We start from the raw sequence: 18,890 nt of genomic DNA, 5'->3' as shown, positions 1-18,890 counted from the left end.
CAGCGAAAGGAAGCCAGGACTCTAGTGCGTGAAGGGGAGTAAACCTTCAATCTCAGCATTAATATCGCTGTAGACCTGGCTGAAACTGGGTTCAAACAGATTGGCAATGGGGTAGTCCACAGATGGCAAGCATGGCTACGTTGCCCCGATTTTCGGCGGGGAGTACAGCGCAAAGTCATCGATATGCCATGTGAAGGGGAACATCTGTTTGGGGACAAGATTGATTAGGCCTTTAAAGCCATGAAGGCAGATTCGTACCATGCACGGCAGGTAGTCCTTTCGCTCCTTCCGAGGAGCCTCAGGTAATTCAAGAGCCTCATCCTCTAGAGACAACACGAACAGTAGACCTGGATACTACTCTGAGCTACAAGAGAAATTACCAATCCTACTAGCGCAGCAGGGAATTCCATCAAGGGCAGTGGATCAACCACCTCTCGGAGGTCGGCAAAATAAGACACAACAATGACTGGCTCAGGGGCAGACGGTGAGGGGGAGGGGGAAATGTGGCTTACTACCTCAACGAGTGGCAAACAATAACAAAGGATAAGTGGGTGCTAGATGCAATCCAGTATGGCCACTTAAGTTCAAACGCACACAAATCCTGATACCTCCCATAAAAGGTATCTCACCAGCCCCTTTGGGTTTTACAGGAGCAGGTACATCACATGCTAAGAACACGAGCCATTGAAAGGGTTCCTGCTTCAGCAAGAGGAAAAGGAGTATACTTTCGCTACTTCATCAAAAAAACAGATTGGAAGTGGCACCCTATCCTGTACTTGCGAAGGCTGAACAAAAATATCAAAAAGCAGAAGTTCAAGATGGTAACACTCCAGGAGGTCAAAGGCCATTCAACCCCACGAATATCTGGCGGTGTTAGATCTCAAGCATGCATACTTCCACATGCCAATGAACCCAAGGCACAGAAAGTACCTTTGATTCGTGTTCGGCCTAAGCCGTTACCAGTTTCGGGTACTTCAATTCGGCCTGAAATCAGCACCCAGGAAGTTGAAAAAGTGCCTGGCACCAGTAGCAGCCTTCCTACGAAAACAGGGCCTCCACGTGTACCCGAACTTGCAAGACTTGTTTGGAGGTTTAACATGTCAACAAGCCTTGTGTTTTCTCAGACAAACAGACTCTGCTCCAACAATAGGGATTACAATAAATTACACAAAATCTTGCACAGTTCCCTCAAAAAAAATGTTTTTCCTGGCCGCTCAATTCCTCAAGGACCAAGTCTTGTCAGACCCTCATCAGACTGGATGAAAAAAATTGATAATCCTAGCGTACTCTAACGCCAAACAAGTTAGTCACGGTCCGCACATATATGGCTTTCCTAGGGACAATGTCCTGCATCCCTGTAATTCCCCATTGCAGGCTGTACATGCAGCCACTGCAAAGGTTACTGGCTACCAGATGGTCCCAAATCCGGGGTTCATGGTCAGATAGTTACCATCTCTCGCACTTTATCAAGCAAGCTAAAATGGTGGACATGCCGCTGCAAAAGGAATTCCCCTGGTGGAACCCAATTACCATCTCACGATTGTGATGGATGAATGCCTGCCTGGCTGGATGGGGGAGCTCATTTGGACAAGGACCACGTCAAAGGACTTTGGACCCCCGAAGAAGCCATCATCTACATAAATGTGCTGTAACTGTGGGCAGTTCATTGAGCTCTAAGATACTTTCCTTTGCTTAAGAGTCCTCACGGACAACACAAACTCAATGTTTTATCTGCGGAAACGAGGCAGAGCGCAGTGAAAAACCCTGTCCCAAGAAGCATAGACCATTTGGCATTGGGCTATCCAACACAACATTCTGCTTCAAATCTTCCACCTGCTGGGGATACAGAACAAGCAATCGGACACCCTCAGCAGGGATTCATCGCAGTCACACGAATGGCAACTGCACGACATCCAGATATCCAAGATTTTCTCAATGTGGGGGTCATCCCCCCCCCTCTAGACCTTTTCGTAACTCGCAATAAGCAGTGCAAGAAACTTGCAAGCAGGATCCCGATTCTCAAGGGGGCGCATTCTCTTTCCCATGAAACGGCACGTTTGCATAGGTTTCCCCCCATTTCCTCATCAGGAAACTGATACCAATGATGCGCAAAGGTCCCTGCAAAATAATCCTGATGGCGCCGTTCTGGCCCAGGCAGACCTGGTTCTCGGACCTCCTGCAGCTGGCAGCGGACGATCCAATCCATCTTGGATCTCATGCCAATCTTCTATCCCAGAACAAAGGGATGATTCATCATCCTGATCTGGGCTCTCAAATGAAGTGTGGGTCCTGACCACAACGAAATCTGCCACTTGAACATCCCTCAAGACTGTTGGCACATTATAGCAGCTGCTAAGGCCCCTTCTACTAATGTTTCCTATAACCACAAAATGAAAAGATTCTGTGCATGGCGTGCACAACAGCCCAACCTGCATCTACTTACCATAACACCTCATCAGATCCTTCATGAAATTAGTAAAAAGGTTGCGCGATCTTTTTGATTAAGGTAGACTTATCAGCAATTTCAAGATTTACAAGAAAAGGAAGATCCTCTCCTCTACATTGACAGACTAATCAAGCACTTCTCAAAAGTGCTTTTTTGTACCATTCCTCCAAATAAAAGGATTCCACCTGTATGGAGCCTGAACCTATTCTTGGCAGGGCTTATGAAGCCGCTGTTCGAACCTTTGTCTACAACATACATCACATTTCTCACATGGAAGGTGGCTTCTTAGTAGCCATTATATCTTCTAGACGTTTTTCGGAGCTACAAGCTATGGTAGTAGATCTTCCGTATCTACGATACGCGAAAGACAAGGTGATGCTCTCCACCAATCCTCATTTTATCCCAAAGGTTCCATCGTTTCGCAAAAATGCAACCATAACTCTGCCTACAGTCTTTCAAAACACCACTTCACCGGTGGAGACAGCCCTACGCTCTCTGGACATGAAAAGGGCATTGAAATATCTAGACCGCACAGAATCTAAGATCTAAACAGCTGTCTGTCTCCTTTGGCCCATCCAACAAGGGACAATCCATTTCAAAACAGGGCATCGATTGATTAATTTCGTCTACAGTCTCCCTCTGCTACTCGAAGGCCAATAGGCCTTTGCAAACTACGCCTAGAGTGCACTCTACAAGGGCTCATGCTGCCTCTGTGGCTCTCTGGTCTGGAGTACCCCTCAGACATTTGCTAGGTGGCAACATGGGCACTGCCCCACACATTTACCAGGCACTACTGTTTATATCAGCAGCACGGTGAGGACGTGCAGATGGGACGAACAGTCATTCAACGGCTGTTCCAGTAAGGTAAACCATGCAGCTTCCAGGGTTTGTTCCATTGTCTACTTGCATATGTATTCTTCTCGTATTAACTTAGAGAATGTGAAAGTATCTAATCTGTGTTTGCCTGGTTTATCTCCTCCTAACATGTATACGGCTATAAAATCTATTCACAATGTGAATCCGTGAAAGATCCAATTCTGGAGATGGGATTGTTTTCTTACCTGCAACTTGATTTCTCCAGTGTTGGTATCTTTCATGGATTCACATGCACCCTCAAGCCTACGCCTACGCCTACAGGCAAACATCCTCTATTAGGGGATATCCTCCAGCTGGAGTGGGTTCAAATCTGAGGGGAAACTGCTGAGGCGGAGGTATACACTCAACGTCCTATTTGTGGGGACCATAAGCACCCACAAAGTCGTCGATGGGACACTCGGACTTTTCTTTCCATAGTAAAATCACTAAGTCGCGGTAACTGGGGATTTCCAGCCTGACGGGGAATTTTCACAGCATGTGAATCCATGAAAGATGCCAACGCTGGAAAAATTGAGTTACAAGTAAGACACTACTCCCTTCTCTTGTAGATTTATTTTGCTGCTACTTTTGTCTTGGCTGTTGAGCTGCTTGAGAAGGGAGATGTGGCAAGTGCTGATGAAGTGGGTGGAGCAAAGTATTTCCATAAAAGGGTGTAGCAAGCCTAGTATCTGTGGCCACAAGTGGTCTAAATGGAGAAAGACTTTCATTTGGGGGTGATTTTGTTTTCCAGCAAGTAGGATGTTTTTTACAAAGAGCTCCTAGGGACTAAGTGTCCATGGGATTTGAAAAAATATCCATATTACTATGCGCTAAGGCACTCTGCGTTATTTAGACTTTTACACAAATTAACAACTTGTTCTCCTTTTCTACGTGATCCTGTGACCCCCCCACCCCCTTCTTTGCCCTCCATTTTTTTAAAGCAGGAAAGCTGTTTAGTCTTGATTAAATGGTGTTATTCTTCCTTGGTTTTTTGTTTTGTTTCCGTTATGTTATCCATTAAGGTGGATGGAGAATGCATGTTGTAACAGAGTATTCTTGTCTAAAAGGCGTTTATTTACTTGCAGAGCTTACGAAGATTGTCTACAAAATATAGAATAGATAAGACATACCCAACAAGTACTGGTGAAAAAGAAGACAATGTAAAAAAGAATCGATACAAGGATATATTGCCATGTAAGTACAATGCAATTAGTTTTAAATCACATTGTTCTGTTTTGCTCATTATTTCCCAGTATGTTGTGCTTTGACTTGTATGGGCACATTCCATCCTAAAATAACTAGGGTAATTTGCCTACTGTGCAGTAAAAAATATTTGGTCAGTTTAGTATCCTTGGTGGGGTCCCTTCACAAGTCTACCTTAAGTTTGCTATTTCAATCCAGTGAATTACAGATTGTTTGGAAAAGGAAAGTATACCCTAGTTCACATTTTGCACATGGTTGACCTCCACTTTTCCTTCAGATTGTTATTGAAAGTATGTCTGGATTGTAACATTGATGGAGATTCGTGCCTTTGCCCACTTGAGCTTCCTTCCAGTCTTTTTGTTCTTGTGCAACATCGCATAGGTGATGTCTTTTTCTTCACAAGCAAATACAGAAGGCACCTACAACAATTCCAAACTTGAGAGGGGCAGATGGTGCATTGTAGTGCACTGTTAATGAAGCACAAAATAACAGCTTATGGAATTCCGAAGGTTATCTACTCTATTTTTGGCGCCTGTCGTACTGCTGTAGAGCTGCCCAATTGCCAAAGTAATGCTAAGGTAAGGAGAGCAGGCTGGTTGAGAAGGTTGTGAATTGACATGGCTACCAACAATGCATGTGGCATGAATTTACCAAAGTGCTTTTATGGTCGTTCTCTTCTCTCCCCCCCCCCCCCTCCCCTCCCACCCAATATAAACAAATGACTGGTTGTCTTACTAAATATGTGCAAACGGCTTAGGGTGTAGGAATATTCTGTTCCTGCTCATCATGCTTTTTTCCATCCAGCATGCCTTAGTGATGTGCAAGTAAAAAATGGCCCAATTTCCCTTATTGACGCCTAGCTATTGGATATGTAAAATTGTTGGCACAACTCCTAAATTATTGGGAGTTAAAGACATACGTTCAAGTGGATGAAAAAGATGGAAACATGCCTTCAGATTGTGTCTTGATTGATAACCAAATCCAGATCCTCCGAGTCGCTGGCCAAGTACCTTGCCATCAAGAAACTGGTTGGCTGTGAAGAGTATTTGGATTGTCACCCCAAGGAGGGACACTTAAGTTCTGCCTTGGGATTTTGCCCACAGCTGCACTTTTACATAAATTGAATAATGCCTTTCCCCCAGTATGCATCCTCTGTGCTCTGTGGTGATCCTGTTGAAGTTCTTGGACATTATTTATTACTCCGTCCTGGGACTGTGCCACTGAGGAAACTCTTCCTGAAGCAGCTATTTTTTTTAAACCTTGGCTGCAGGACAACAGTTGCAGCCATGGCAAAATGTTTGGATACCACTGATGTTTTAGCGGTCTATGCGACAAGTAATTTGAGCTGAGCATGGAGAGTCCATTTGAAGAAGTGTAAAGAGTCCATCCAGCCACCACAGGCAATTCCTTGATTTATTCTCAGGATACTGTGTAAAAACACCCACTCTTTCAATTCTCGTAATTATGATGTATTGATGACCTTTCTTAGAACTGAACTGTTTTGTTTGATGTATTTATGTAGTGTTGCTTTTGACTTTTACTGCCGAAATAAAGCCTATGAATGGTAAATATTTGATGCAGAAGCAAATGCCTTTGTACCTCTTGATGCCGATTTTAGAGCAGCCTTCAGAAATATCCATAGAAGGCTCTTATGGGAAGTATAGGGTATCCCAGGTGAACAGGTATACAGCTCTCTACTCAATTGAGTGGCAGTTAAATGGGGACAGTGAGGAGAACTAACTGACCCATTTAAGGTTAATAAAGGTGTCCATCAGGGCTGCAGACTTGCCCCTGTTTTTTCAAAGCTTATAAATATAACTTTGCATTTATTATCTCTTCCTGTAGATGCTCCCTAATGTTTTGTTGCTGTTAATATGAACATGTCCAATGGGTTTAATACATTTTTTAAAGAATTTTGCGTTCTACTCGATATTAAGGATCGTGTGATTAATGCAGGGAAAAAAGAGCTGTCATCTGCTTTCTCCTTTTTAAAATTACATGATGCCAAAATCGGAAGTGTAAACATCTCAACTATTTGAGAATCTGTTTTAACAAAGTATTTCACATCAATGAAATTATTATTTAACTTTTAAACTAATAAGACATTTTGGCCTTTTCTAAGCATTATGGAGATGGGGCAAAAGCTGAAACCAAAAATCTGATACTTTATGGTGCTGAAATTTGCGATCATCAAATTACGCCTCGCCTAACTATAGCTGAAAATGAGTTTATACAGAAACATTTGTTGCTGCCCTCTGCTGCACCTAAAATATAATTGGAGTTGGGCATTTGAGGGATAGAATATGAAGCAAAACAAAGTTACTCCGATGGGTAAGACTATGAAGCAATCCTTAGCTCCTAAACTACAAACTTGCAATGTTAGACATTCCAAAAAGGATTATTTGAAATATTGGCCATGGTTTTCTCATTTTCAAAAGGCATTAACTAAAATGGATATGATCCAGTTTTGGAATCATCTGGAAAAAATGCACAGCAAGTAATTTTATTGTGAAAACTGCTTAAGAAGATTGGTCTTTAAAGATTTCTTTCAGAAAAGTAAAGACAATTTGCTGGTGACATATTTTCAAGAACATTAATTTTCAGCTGCAAATCTTATTTGAATAGTATCAAAACCATTGGTTAAAGGTATTTTATTGACTCGTTACAATCTGGATGCTGCAGATAACGCAGGCAGAATCATTGCTGAGGGAACAATATTGAAACGCCATGCATGGCTTCGCCAGTCCGGTTTCAAACTGGAAACTCATGCAACTCTATTAAACATGACTATAGAACCATATGTCCTGTTTGGAACAGCTGTTGAGGATGCTCTACAATCTGTGAAAGAGTGACATTCTCAAATCCCTAGGCCGATTAACTACTAAACCACCATGCCAAAGGGGCAGAAGCAATTTTGGCCACTTTCCAGTCCAGAACTCACAAAGGGTTTCCAGTTATGGACAAGGCCAGGGCTCATAATGGGGAAACTATCTGGGACAGACTTTGCAGGGTTTCCAAAGAGGCCAGCACAGATTGTGTGGCTGGGGGAGGTCCTCCACTTCCAGAGGTGGAGCTACACCTCCTAAACAATAACCACCTGCTTCAGGTCCCCTCCCAAGCCTCGCCAGTCGGAGAGTGGATGAGACACTTCACACACGCATGGGAGGGAAATCACCTCGGACAAGTGGGTGCTATGAACTGTAGCGGGCGGTTATTGTGTGAAACTACTTCAGTGACCCTCAAACCATCCCCATCCTGGCAGAGGTTGCTATGCCGTTACTCAAGGACGCCATTGAAATAGTCCCAGCGAACCAGGTAAACACGGGTTTTGAGGGGATTGTGTCCTCCGACGTATTCTACATCTATGACCGGTAATGACAACAGCTGTGCTGCTTCGGAAGATTTTCAGCAGAGGGCGTCCTGCGTCGATGACATCGATACGTTGTTCCTCGAGCATCGACGTCACCGGATGTTCTATATAGGATGCATGGTGCCTGTAGCCTCAGTTCCGTTTTGTCTGCAACGTGTTTGCTTCCGAATCTCGGCGTGCTCAATTCTTCTGTGCGAATAGGTCTTTGTCTTCTTCTTCTGCTGCTACCCCAAAGTCAGGCTTTAAAAGTGTCGAAGATGTCCGTCACAGACATGCATGACAGCTGCCTTTGGTGCCTCTGCGAAAGCCACGCCACCGACGACTGCTTGGATTGTCAGTCTCTGACATCTAAGGCCTTGCGGGAACGGAAGAAGAAATTGAAGGTAGGTAGGGTGTCTAAGCCCCATAAGTCTGTCTGCTGGGCTTTCGACCGATGACTCGAGGGGCGACTCTCCGCGTCGGTGAAAGTCCAGGGGGGTCTTGGTCTAGAATTCCTCTGCCTCGTCGAGGCATTCTAGGAAGTGCCGTCACCGGTCGCCTTCCCCTTCCCCGTCTTCATGGGAGGACTCCTCCGCTAGACGGTTCACCTGTCCCACCGAGTCTTCGTCGCCGGCCATATGGGATTCATTCCCCCGGCAGATGTTGGCGATTTTCGAATCGCAAGGCACAGTTCCGTCCGTGCCTTCAAAAGAAGCCAGAAAGGAACGGGCTTGGTCCACCACTCGCACGCCTTTGGGCTCGGGCGGTAGGCGTGATCATCGGGAGCTGTCGAGGTCCCGCTCGAACAAGGGAGATCGCTGTAGTCGTGCCAAGCCTCGGTCCTCGACACCTTCGATACCGTCGGAACCTGTGACACCTTCAAGGAAGGTGTCGACGCCATCAGCGCCTTGTCTGTCAAGGGACACTCGGGGCTCCGGCCTCAGAGGTTGTCGACTCCGTTGGCACCTCGGTCGACGACGAATACTTCGGCGCCCTCAACGCAGTTTGTGGAGGATTTGCCGGAGGTGCCCCGGAGGACTGAGGAACCTCTGAGGAAGGCTCTCAGTAATGTGAGGCCTGTTTTTGAGCCCTACTGTGTTCCTCCTCCCAGATTGGATTTGTTCCAACCTTTGGATTATATTTTGGAGGTGGAGGAAGGGTCTGAGGAGGAGATGGTTGTGCCTCCTAGTGTTCCTGATGAGCTTGTGTCTGGGCATAGTCAGTTGGAGGAACTCAGTCCCTGCATGACGCCAGTGGTCTTGATACCTCTCCGGAGGTGGAGTTTGGCAGGCCTCAGCCCGGGACGCATGCTGAATCTTCTTATAGGCGTCTCATGTTGAGGGTGACTGAATACTTGGGGTGGTCTGCTCCACCTGTTGATTTTGATCAGGATGATCTGACGTACATCCTGGACCAGGGTTCACCCATTGACCTGGTGTTGCCATTTCACATGGTTTTGCAATGAAGGGTGGCGGCGGCTTGGACTGCTCCGGAGAATCTCCCGGCAGTGAATAAGTTGCTTCCGAAAAAATACCGCCCAGCCAGTAGTGATCCCTGCTACTTGTCGATGCACCCTACTCTGGAGAGTTTGGTGGTGCAGGTGACTACTGCCCCCCCCGCAAAGCAGGCTGCATACCCTACCATCCCTCCTAATAGAGACGATGAGCGCTTTGATGGTTGGGCAAAAGTATTTTCATCTGGGGGTATGGCTTTGAAGGCAGCCAACTCCGTTTGTGCCTTGGCGAGAGTCACTCACACTCTGTGGAATTGTGCATCTTTGACAGATGAGCATATTCCCGAAGGGGAGGAGCGGTATGGTTTTCTAGCCCTCGTGCAGGATGGCAAGGATGCCATGTGTGAAGCCGTTCAGTCGGGTTTGGACACAGCAGACTGTCAGTCATTGCATGGCTGCGAGCATCGTGATACGCAGGTTTGCGTGGTTGTGGAAGTCGGGGATTGCTCCTGATGTGCAATCTCTGCTTCTCAACATGCCTTTTGATGGTGTCCATCTGTTTGGCAGCAAGGCTGACGAGAGCCTTGAGAGTTTGCAGACCTCCAAAGCTGCAGCAAAGTCTTTGAGCGCTGCAGTACGTCAACCTCCGCCGTATTGTCCTAGGGGGACAGCAATGGAGGGGAGGTTCCTTTCGGTACTACTCTGACTGGCAGCTCCTCTCGATCTACCAAAGGAAAAGGGGCCACCGTAGGGGTACCAGTGGTGGAAAGCAAGGTACGTGAGGTGCCAAAGCCGCTTGGGCAGTTGCTGCTTTGCCCTCAGGCACTGCCGCATCAACTCAGTCATGAGGCCATGTCCCATGTTCCGTCGGTTGGGGGCAGACTTGCGCAGCATCTTGGAGAATGGTGTGCCATTACTTCAGATGTTTGGGTTCTGGAGATCATAACCCACGGCTACTGTCTTCCCTTACGGCAGAGGCCTCAACAATCCACCGGGGAAGCACTCTTTTGAAGCGTCCGGGTCCGCTCCTTACGCAGGAAATCCTATCCCTGCTGGAGAAAGGCACCATAGAACTGGTGCTTGTAGCGGAGAGGAACAAGGGATGGTATTCCCCTTATTTTTTGATCCCGAAAAAGACGCGGGATTGAGACCCATCATGGACTTGCGTGGGCTGAACAAGTTCCTCAGGAAGGACAAGTTCAAGATGGTAACTTTCTCAAGTCCTCCAGGCCCTTCAACTTCAGGATTGGTTGGTGTCTCTCGACCTCAAGGATGCTTACTTTCATGTGCCGATGAATCCCAAGCACAGGAAGTGCCTGAGGTTCGCAACTTGCATTTTCAGTTTCGAGTCCTGCCGTTCAGATTGACCTCCACCCGAGAGTCTTCACCAAGCTGGTGGTGGTGGTGGCAGCCTATCACGGGAAAGGGGGGGGGATTCATGTTTACCCCTACCTGGACGATTGGTTGATCAGGGCGCGCTCGCCTGAGCAAGTCCTAGATCTGTCCGTCACCTGCCACTCCCTTCAGAAACTGGGCTCCCTCAATTTAAAGTCCCATTTGACAGCTACCCAGCAGCTCCAATACATCGGAGCAGTGCTTGACACGTCCCTTGGGCAGTGTTCGCCTCCGCAGGTAAGGGCTCATCACATTCTGCAGATGGTAGACAAGTGTCAACGTGCCCATAGTCTCCCGGCGTTAGTTATTGAGGTTGCTCGGCATCATGGCATCCTGCATTTTGCTGGTGCCAGAGGCCAGGCTGAGATCTCTGCAGTGGGCTCTCAAGATGCAGTGGTCGCAGTTCTCCGGCAGGATGTCGGACGCCCGTTCAGGATTCCGCACTCGGTCGCACAGGATCTTCTGTGGTGGGCCGTCGAAGGCAATCTGATGAAGGGAGCTCTATTTTGGCAACCTTGCCCGGAGGTGACAATCGCAACGGACGCATCCCTCAACGGTTGGGGAGCTCATGCCAACGAGTTGACCGCCAGCTGCCGTTGGTCTCTGGAGTCCAGACTCCACATCAATCGAGCTGCGGGCCGTCCGGCTAGCCCTGAAGGATTTTCTGCTGTCTGTGCAGGGGAAGAATGTCCCGATTATGACGGATAATACAGTGGCCATGCATTACCTCAACAAAAAAGGGGGGCAGGGTCAGTCCCGTTGTTCAGGGAGGTGATGCAGCTCTGGTTCTGGAACATGCAGCAGGAAATTTCGATCTCGGCAGTTCATGTGGCCAGAGACGAAAATGCGGCGGCGGACGCTCTGAGCAGGCAGAGTACGGTCTCACGAGTGGGAGCTGGCTCAGGAAGTTCAGTTGGAGATCTTCGCCCTTTGGGGAAACCCACAAGTGGATCTCTTCGCCACCAGGGTCAACCGGAAGTACGAAAGCTTCTGCTCGCGGGAATTTCCTCCAAGAGGAGCTTTACGGGACGCTTTAGTAGTGGAGTGGTCCTTCCCACTGCTATACGCATTTCCTCCAGTTCCCGTCCTTCTGCAAGTGTTGGGGAGGTTCGGTTCCCGGATGATCCTCATTGCTCCAGCATGGGCCAGGAGAGCGTGGTATCCAGACAGTCTAGACGTGTCCATCTGCCCTTCACGCTGTCTTCTCTACCGAAACGATCTGCTCTTACGTGAGGGGGGGGGGGTCGGGTTCTCCGTCCGGAGGTCAAGAGTCTCAGCCTTCATGCTTGGTATTTGAAAGGTTGCGATGTAAGGATTGGGACCTCCCCGAAGACGTGATGGAGGTATTGGTTTCGGGCAGAAGGCCCGCAACAAAATCCCTGTACAATTGCTGTTGAAGAAAGTTCGGTGACTGTTGCAGGGTACAGAATGTGGATCCTTTCCAATGTTCCATTCCTTTTGGTTTTGTCTTTTTTGCTTTCTTTAGCCCACAGTGGCCTGCAAGTGGGTACCATTAAGGGTTACCTGGCGGCGGCGCTGTCCATATTTAAGCGCTCGTCTGAGGAGTGTTCTTTGGAATGACTGGAGGAGGTGTCTGTACTTCTGCTCTCTATATGGTAGGGGAGAGGCACAGAGGACCCCAGCCAAGATTCTCTATTCGGTAGCTATGGTCGAGCAGTCAAGGGCCAGTTTCTCAGGAGGTGATGCAGGCTGGTTCTTAAGTACAGTGTAATCCCCCAGCCCCCACAAAAGAATGTCCACACACTGTATTACTGAAAACAGTCTTTATATAATTTAATATTCAAGGTTATGTACACTTATCACAATAACTCACTTTGTGCTCAGAAAATCAACAATGGTAAATATATACAGTTCTACCGTGGTACCACAAATATTATTAGATCTCATTAAAGTGCATCAACTATACTGTCAAAATGTCACACAGATCAATAAAGAGGAAACCAGCAGTAGAGAGAGGAAGGAAAGCAAGATGGTTGAACAATTGGCAGAATACTGGCCCCAAACCACTAGACACAGTTCTGAGTCCCCCCCCCCCAAAAACCTGGGCAACCTGTAAAATAAAGATGTAGCACAAGCCCATTCCATATATTGATCGATGGTCTTCTCTCCTATGTTTTTACCCCCCCACCCCTTTCCCCCCCCTGTCCCTCCAATGTACCTGGTGGAGCAGAGTTCTTCGAAGAAGCGTCAATGGATCCTTGAGTGACTCTCTTTAAAGCAGGAGCCACGGATCGTCGAGAGGCGTCGAAGAAGGTGAACTTGGCGTCGATGAGAAGTTTGAGGGTGCCGAGACCACGGCGTCGATCCAGGCGGTGCTCGTCGGCGACGTCCTGCGAGGATGAGGTGTGCAGGGCACCTCAGCGTTTGATAGTTCTGGGCCGCAAAAAGTTTTTGAAGAACTGTAGCCCGGCAAGGGCGTTGTGTTGTCGAAGTCTTTGTGGTGTTCAGGTGGTGGGAAACCCACCGGCGGATTCTCCGCAGCGAGTCGGCGTCCTCTACTTTCTCCGGCAGGATAAAGCGTTCATCGGTGCAGACAAGGGAGTCCTTCGATTCAACAGTCTTAGGCAAAGGGGCGGGCGGCTCTGGTCGTCGGCAGCATGGCGTCAAGCGGTCCCCTCTTCTGGGGCAACACGGCTTCGACGGGCCTCGAGCGGTTATGGCGATACTCCGAACCCTGGGCGACGGCAGTGGACTTCGACGGTGACGCTGTCTGGGTGCTTCACTTCGTTTTCCTCGGCGATCCACGTCTCCGGTCGGCAGCCTTTCCAAGGTCTGGCTTCCATGGAGCTTCGGTGAACGTTAGCAGTGCTCAATGGTCCCTCGGAGCACGGGAAGAGGGTGCCTAGCCAGGTCCTCTCTCGGATCAGTCTTGGACGAACTCTGCAGCATTCGGATCGGGTCGAAGCAAATGCAGCTGCAGTTCTTCTTCCAGCTGGGTGTCGGATCAGCAGTTAGTTACTTTTAAGTGTAGACATAGCTTCTGAACAATTTCCAGTGGTGAGAGGTCCCCAGATATACTATTGTCTCTCATCCACACTGCTGGGTCACACTCAACAGCCAATCGTACAGACGTGCATTGATGCAGTCTGTCAGCCAAACAGGCATACAGTGCATTCAGGCCATACTCCTCCCTCTCAGACACTCAAAACAAGGAATGTGTATTGGGACAAGTACCCAGCCATTCTACACTACACACTGAATTCGGGCCAGGTTTGGGCAGGGCTGTCTCAGTCTTTGTCTCTCCTACCAGAAACCAGACAGTCACAACAAGAAGTGCATATTGGTCACACACTCCATTCACCCAGGTCCCACCCACAGGGTGTACCCACAACATAGTCACTGGGAAGGTTCCAGCCAGTGTCTGGCCTGGACTTCACAACACCACCATATATGGAACTTCCACCCCACAGCCAGTCGGGGGGGAAGGGACCGAGTCAGGGCTTCCCAGGACTTTGGGAAAACAAGGTAACAGGCAATAGAAAGCAAGAGGCCACAGGGGCCATCTTGTTTCATATCAGGAATCAACTGATTCCAATGGCAGGGCCTGGGTATACCAAAATGGAGGATACTCAGAGCACCTGTCAAATTCAGCATGGAGCTGCCACCAGCCCATACCCTGCTCTGTGGGCCACACACAGGTGCCCAAAAACATACACTAGGGGCACGGTTGTACCCCCAACCCCTGGGTGCCATAAGGGTATCCCAGGGGTCTGTACACCAAACCAAAACCAGGAAGAGCTGCACTGCCAGGAGTCCCACATGGACACCTAGGCAGTAAACATTACAGAACACAAATGAAAAAGGACTACAGGACAAGGACAGGGAGGCCCTGTCCCTCCAATGCATTTCCAGCATCACATTCTTATTTTAGAATCCCTTTGATTTCTCAGTTTCTAAAAGGGCTAACTGTGTTTCCACCGTCACCTTACCAGGTGTCGGGATGGGATTTGAATTTGGTTTTAAAGTTCCTAATGGGAGCTCCGTTTGAGCCTGTACATTCTTGTCCGTTACGACTTTTGTCAGTGAGTTGCAGGCACTCTCCGCCCAGCCACCCTTTACTGTGTTCCATACGGGCAGGGGTTGTCCTGCGGTACGGCCTTCTTTTTTTTCCAAAGGTTGTTAGAATTCCAATTGAGCCAGAAGGTGATCCTTCCGGAGTTTTATCCTCCTCCACATCCTGGTAAGTAAGAGGAGAGGCTCCATAGGTTGGATCCTAGAAGGGCTTTGAGTTTCTATCTTTCGGATGTCCCGGGTCAGAGTGGCCGATCAGCTCTTTGTTGGATATGCTGGAAGGCGCTTAGGGCCGGCTGTTTCCAAACAGACCTTGTCTAGATGGATCATTTTGGCGATCTGAGTGTTACTGGTTGGTGGGAAAGGACGCTCCAGTAGGCTTACGGACTCACTCTACTAGGGGTGTGGCTGTCTCCACTGCTCTAGAGAGGGGTGTTCCGATTCACAATATTTGTGAAGCAGCCACATGGGCCTCTATCCATACTTTTGTGAGACACTAATCCTTGGACTCCATCCATTGGCAGGATTTGGCCTTTGGTCAGGCAGTCCTTTTATTCAGTGATTTGATTGGGCATTCTAAAATTATAAATGGTAAATTTGTTTCCCACCTCCGTACGTTGGTACTCATTTGGGAGTCTGTCATAGATGTGGAATACGTCAGACACAATTCCCTCGAAGAACAAGTTACTTACCTTATATGGTAAAGTTCTTTCGATGGTATGTTCCTCCAACGTATTCCATATAGAACCCTCCCAGCCTGCCCCGCTACTGAGAATTTCTTAAGGCGATTGCAGCTTCCGTTTCCGCAAGGCTTTCTGCAGTCATACTGATTGGTGCCACACGTTCTGGGGGAAAAAACTAAAACTGAGGCTACGGGCGCCGTGCGTCCTATATATAACATCCGGTGACGTTGACCCTCGATGGAGGCCCTCGAACAACGTATCGACATCGACGCAGGGCGCCCTCTGCCTAAAGTATTCCGAGGCAGCACAGCTGTGGTCATTACCTGTCACAGATGTGGAATACATCTGAGGAACATCCCATCAAAAGAACGTTACCAGATAAGGTAAGTAACTTGTTCATCTATTCAACTTACTTACTTGTGCCAAAGAAAGATCGAAGTGTGCCCAGTATTGGACCTACGCCCTGCAAACACATATGTCAAACCACAAAAATTCTGCATGACAATGCTACAAGAAGTACTGTTAAAGCGGGGGGACTACATGGCAACATTGGATATGAAAAATGCCTATTTTTATATTTCATTGTTCCCAGTGCACAGATTCTTCAAAACAGCAAACCAGCACTACCAATTATAGGTGCTTCCGCTCCAAGAGTATTCACCAAGGTTCTGACAGTGGTGGCAACGCACCTGGGCCAGGAGGCAATCCCAGTGTACCCCTACCTGGACGATTAGCTGATCGCAGGGGCGTCTCCCCTAATTTGCTGGCAAAATACCCAATTAACCATAAACCTTCTCTTCCAATTGGGCTTCTCAATTAACGAGAAAAATCAAACCTTGTACCAAACATAACCAAACAGTTCCTAGGAGCTGTCATAAACACGGAAGAAGGGCTAGTCTTCATCAAAAGAGTACAAAACTTGTTCCTAGAAATACATCAATATCAAGCCGGTCACCAGATAAGTGCACGCAAAGCTATGCGTTTGCTAGGCATGATGGCATCTTATATTTACCTGGCCCCACACGCATGTTTGCGCATGCGTCCCATGCAGGAGTGGTTGGCGAAACAGTGGTCTCAGGCAAGCAGTCTCAGGCAAGTGGTCTCAGGCAAGCAGTCAGTGGGACTATTTAGTGGTTGTTTCGCCAACACTAGTACAAAACCTTCACTGGAATCTGTTGAAGGGGAAACCCTTCCACAATCCGGAGGTATAAGTGGTAAGAAAGAACGCTTCACTCTCCGGGTGGTGGTCACATCACCTTAATCTCACAGCACATGGTCTGTGGACTTGCATCACGGCACAGAACCACATCAACCTGCTGGAGCTTCTAGCGGTTTTCAGAGTGCTTCAGGCATTCGAAGCACAACTGACAAATCAGTCAGTACAAATCCTAACCGACAGCACCACTGCAATGTTCTACATCAACAAGCAGGTATTGAAATGGAAACTCAAATGGGGGATGTTCCTATCTTCCCAACATGTTCCAGTGGAAATCAACCTGGCAGACTCGCTAAGCAGATATTCCCCTACCAGAGGAACACGAGTGGCAACCAGACGCAAATGTCGACCAAATCTTCTCACAGTGGGGTTACCTCACACAAGACTTTTTCGCTAGAGGAGAAAACAAGCGATGCCCAGACTTCACGTCCAGGTTTCCCCAGCCAGACTCCAAGGGGGGACGCCCTATGGATGAACCGGTCAGGGAAATTTGCTTGTACCCCGCCCCCTCCCCAACTCCTCTAATGAGCAGAGTGGTGAACAAGATGCACAAGGAACAGATGATGCTCATACTAGTTGCTCCCCTGTGGGCAAGACAACCATGGTCTCCTCATCTGCGCAAACAGGCGATGTGCAATCCTAAAACTCCTGTACCCCGTGTGGGATCAGTAGATTGGAGTGGCAATGACCGTACATTCTGAACCTCACTCTATGAACCTGGCAGCATGGCTCCTGATGTCATAGTTTGGACACCTAAATCTTCCACAAGGGTGTATGGATATCCTCAAGGAGGCATATAAACCAAACACCAGACACTGTTATTTCGACAAGTGGAGATGATTTGTTATTTGGTGCTAGTCTCTACAAACCCTGTAGAATGTACCCCATCCCACATTCTAAACTATATGCTCCACTTGTTACTCTGGATTAGTATTTAACTCAATAAAGGTCCACCTGGCAGCTTAATCGGCTTTCACCACCTCTCAAAGTAAAGTATTGTGGTGGTGGAAAGTTCCCATCATTAAAGCATTCATGGAGAGAGTAAAAAGACTCCACCCTGCTATTTCAAACCCACCACCAGGCTGGGATCTCAATGTAGTACTTGCAAAGCTCATGGGAACCCCTCCCCCCACCCCCACCCCCACCCCTGTGAGCCTATGCATACGTCCAGTCTAAAACACCTGACACAGTGGCCATCACATCCATAAGGAGGGTTGGTGAGCTTCAAGCATTCAGTGCTGGATGATTTCTTTGTTATATAATAAAATTGGTTTTACGAAAACACCTGAGGTTTTCACCTAGTTCATTTCCGAATTTCACTTAACCAATCCATTGAGCTACCGGCCTTCTTCCAGAACCCTAAAAGCTCAGCTGAGAAAAAACTCCATACACTAGATGTAAGGAGGGTGGTCCTTTACTATGTAAACAAGACCAGACCTCTCAGAAAAACAGAACTGTTTGTCTCCGTAGCTCCAGGCAGAGAAGGAGACTGCATTTCAAAGAATGCTAACTCCAAATGGATTGTCGAATGCATACAGCTCTGTTACTCTTTATCAAGCACAACACTGCCTTACACACCAAGAGCTCACTCCACAAGGGGTACAGGAGCTACTTTGGCTTTCATCGCAAATGTCCTGCTGGACACAATTTGCAAAGCAGCTACATGGAGCTCAGTACGCACTACTGCATTGACACTCATTCCAAAGCAGATACACAAGTGGGACAAGGGGTTCTTAAAGACCCATTTGCTGCTGGATCGTCTCACTACCCACCACCTTCTCCTAACACTGCTCGCTAATCTATGCTCAGCATTTGATCTAAGCAGATTCCAAAAGCCTCAGAAGGGATACATTACTCACTTTAATCGTATTTCTGATGCTTGTATCTGCTTAGATTCACATGCTCCCAACCTTCCTCCCCTTGGATAGAAGGTGCATTGATGTTTATATGAGCTTTATATCTGATCATATCTGCTTTAATACACCTGTACTTGCGCTACACTTCATGCTACCTAATGTCGGAAACAAAACAATCTGAGGGACGCCGACGCATGAAGGACCATGGGTACAGTGGACGTCGCACTAGGGATAGTATTACTGGCACGCCCTGTCGACGTTCACGTCCCTTTCAAAAACCACTGTAATACTCCTACGCACAGCATGTGATCTAAGCAGATACAAGCAATGTGTATATATGTGTATGTATGTATATAGATATAGAGATATATCGCACAGCCTAGCATTTATTTAGCCATTTTT

General features: G+C 47.7%; 1 protein-coding gene across 4 annotated transcripts in view; it reads left to right on the top strand.

The window, feature by feature from the left end:
- Nucleotides 1-18,890, top strand: part of PTPN12 (protein tyrosine phosphatase non-receptor type 12) — an 820,244-nt gene that overhangs the window by 207,276 nt on the left and 594,078 nt on the right. For all 4 annotated transcript variants that reach the window (XM_069628049.1, XM_069628047.1, XM_069628048.1 and 1 more), the window contains exon 2: nt 4,387-4,495. In XM_069628049.1, the coding sequence (XP_069484150.1) occupies nt 4,387-4,495 (109 nt within the window). The remainder of the gene's footprint in view (nt 1-4,386; nt 4,496-18,890) is intronic.

This window comes from Ambystoma mexicanum, chromosome 12 (genome assembly GCF_040938575.1).
Source record: "Ambystoma mexicanum isolate Mex_15411 chromosome 12, UKY_AmexF1_1, whole genome shotgun sequence".
In the NCBI taxonomy this organism is placed as follows: domain Eukaryota; kingdom Metazoa; phylum Chordata; class Amphibia; order Caudata; family Ambystomatidae; genus Ambystoma; species Ambystoma mexicanum.
Note: the sequence above shows the minus strand (reverse complement) of the source record. Positions and strands in the feature narration are given on the sequence as shown.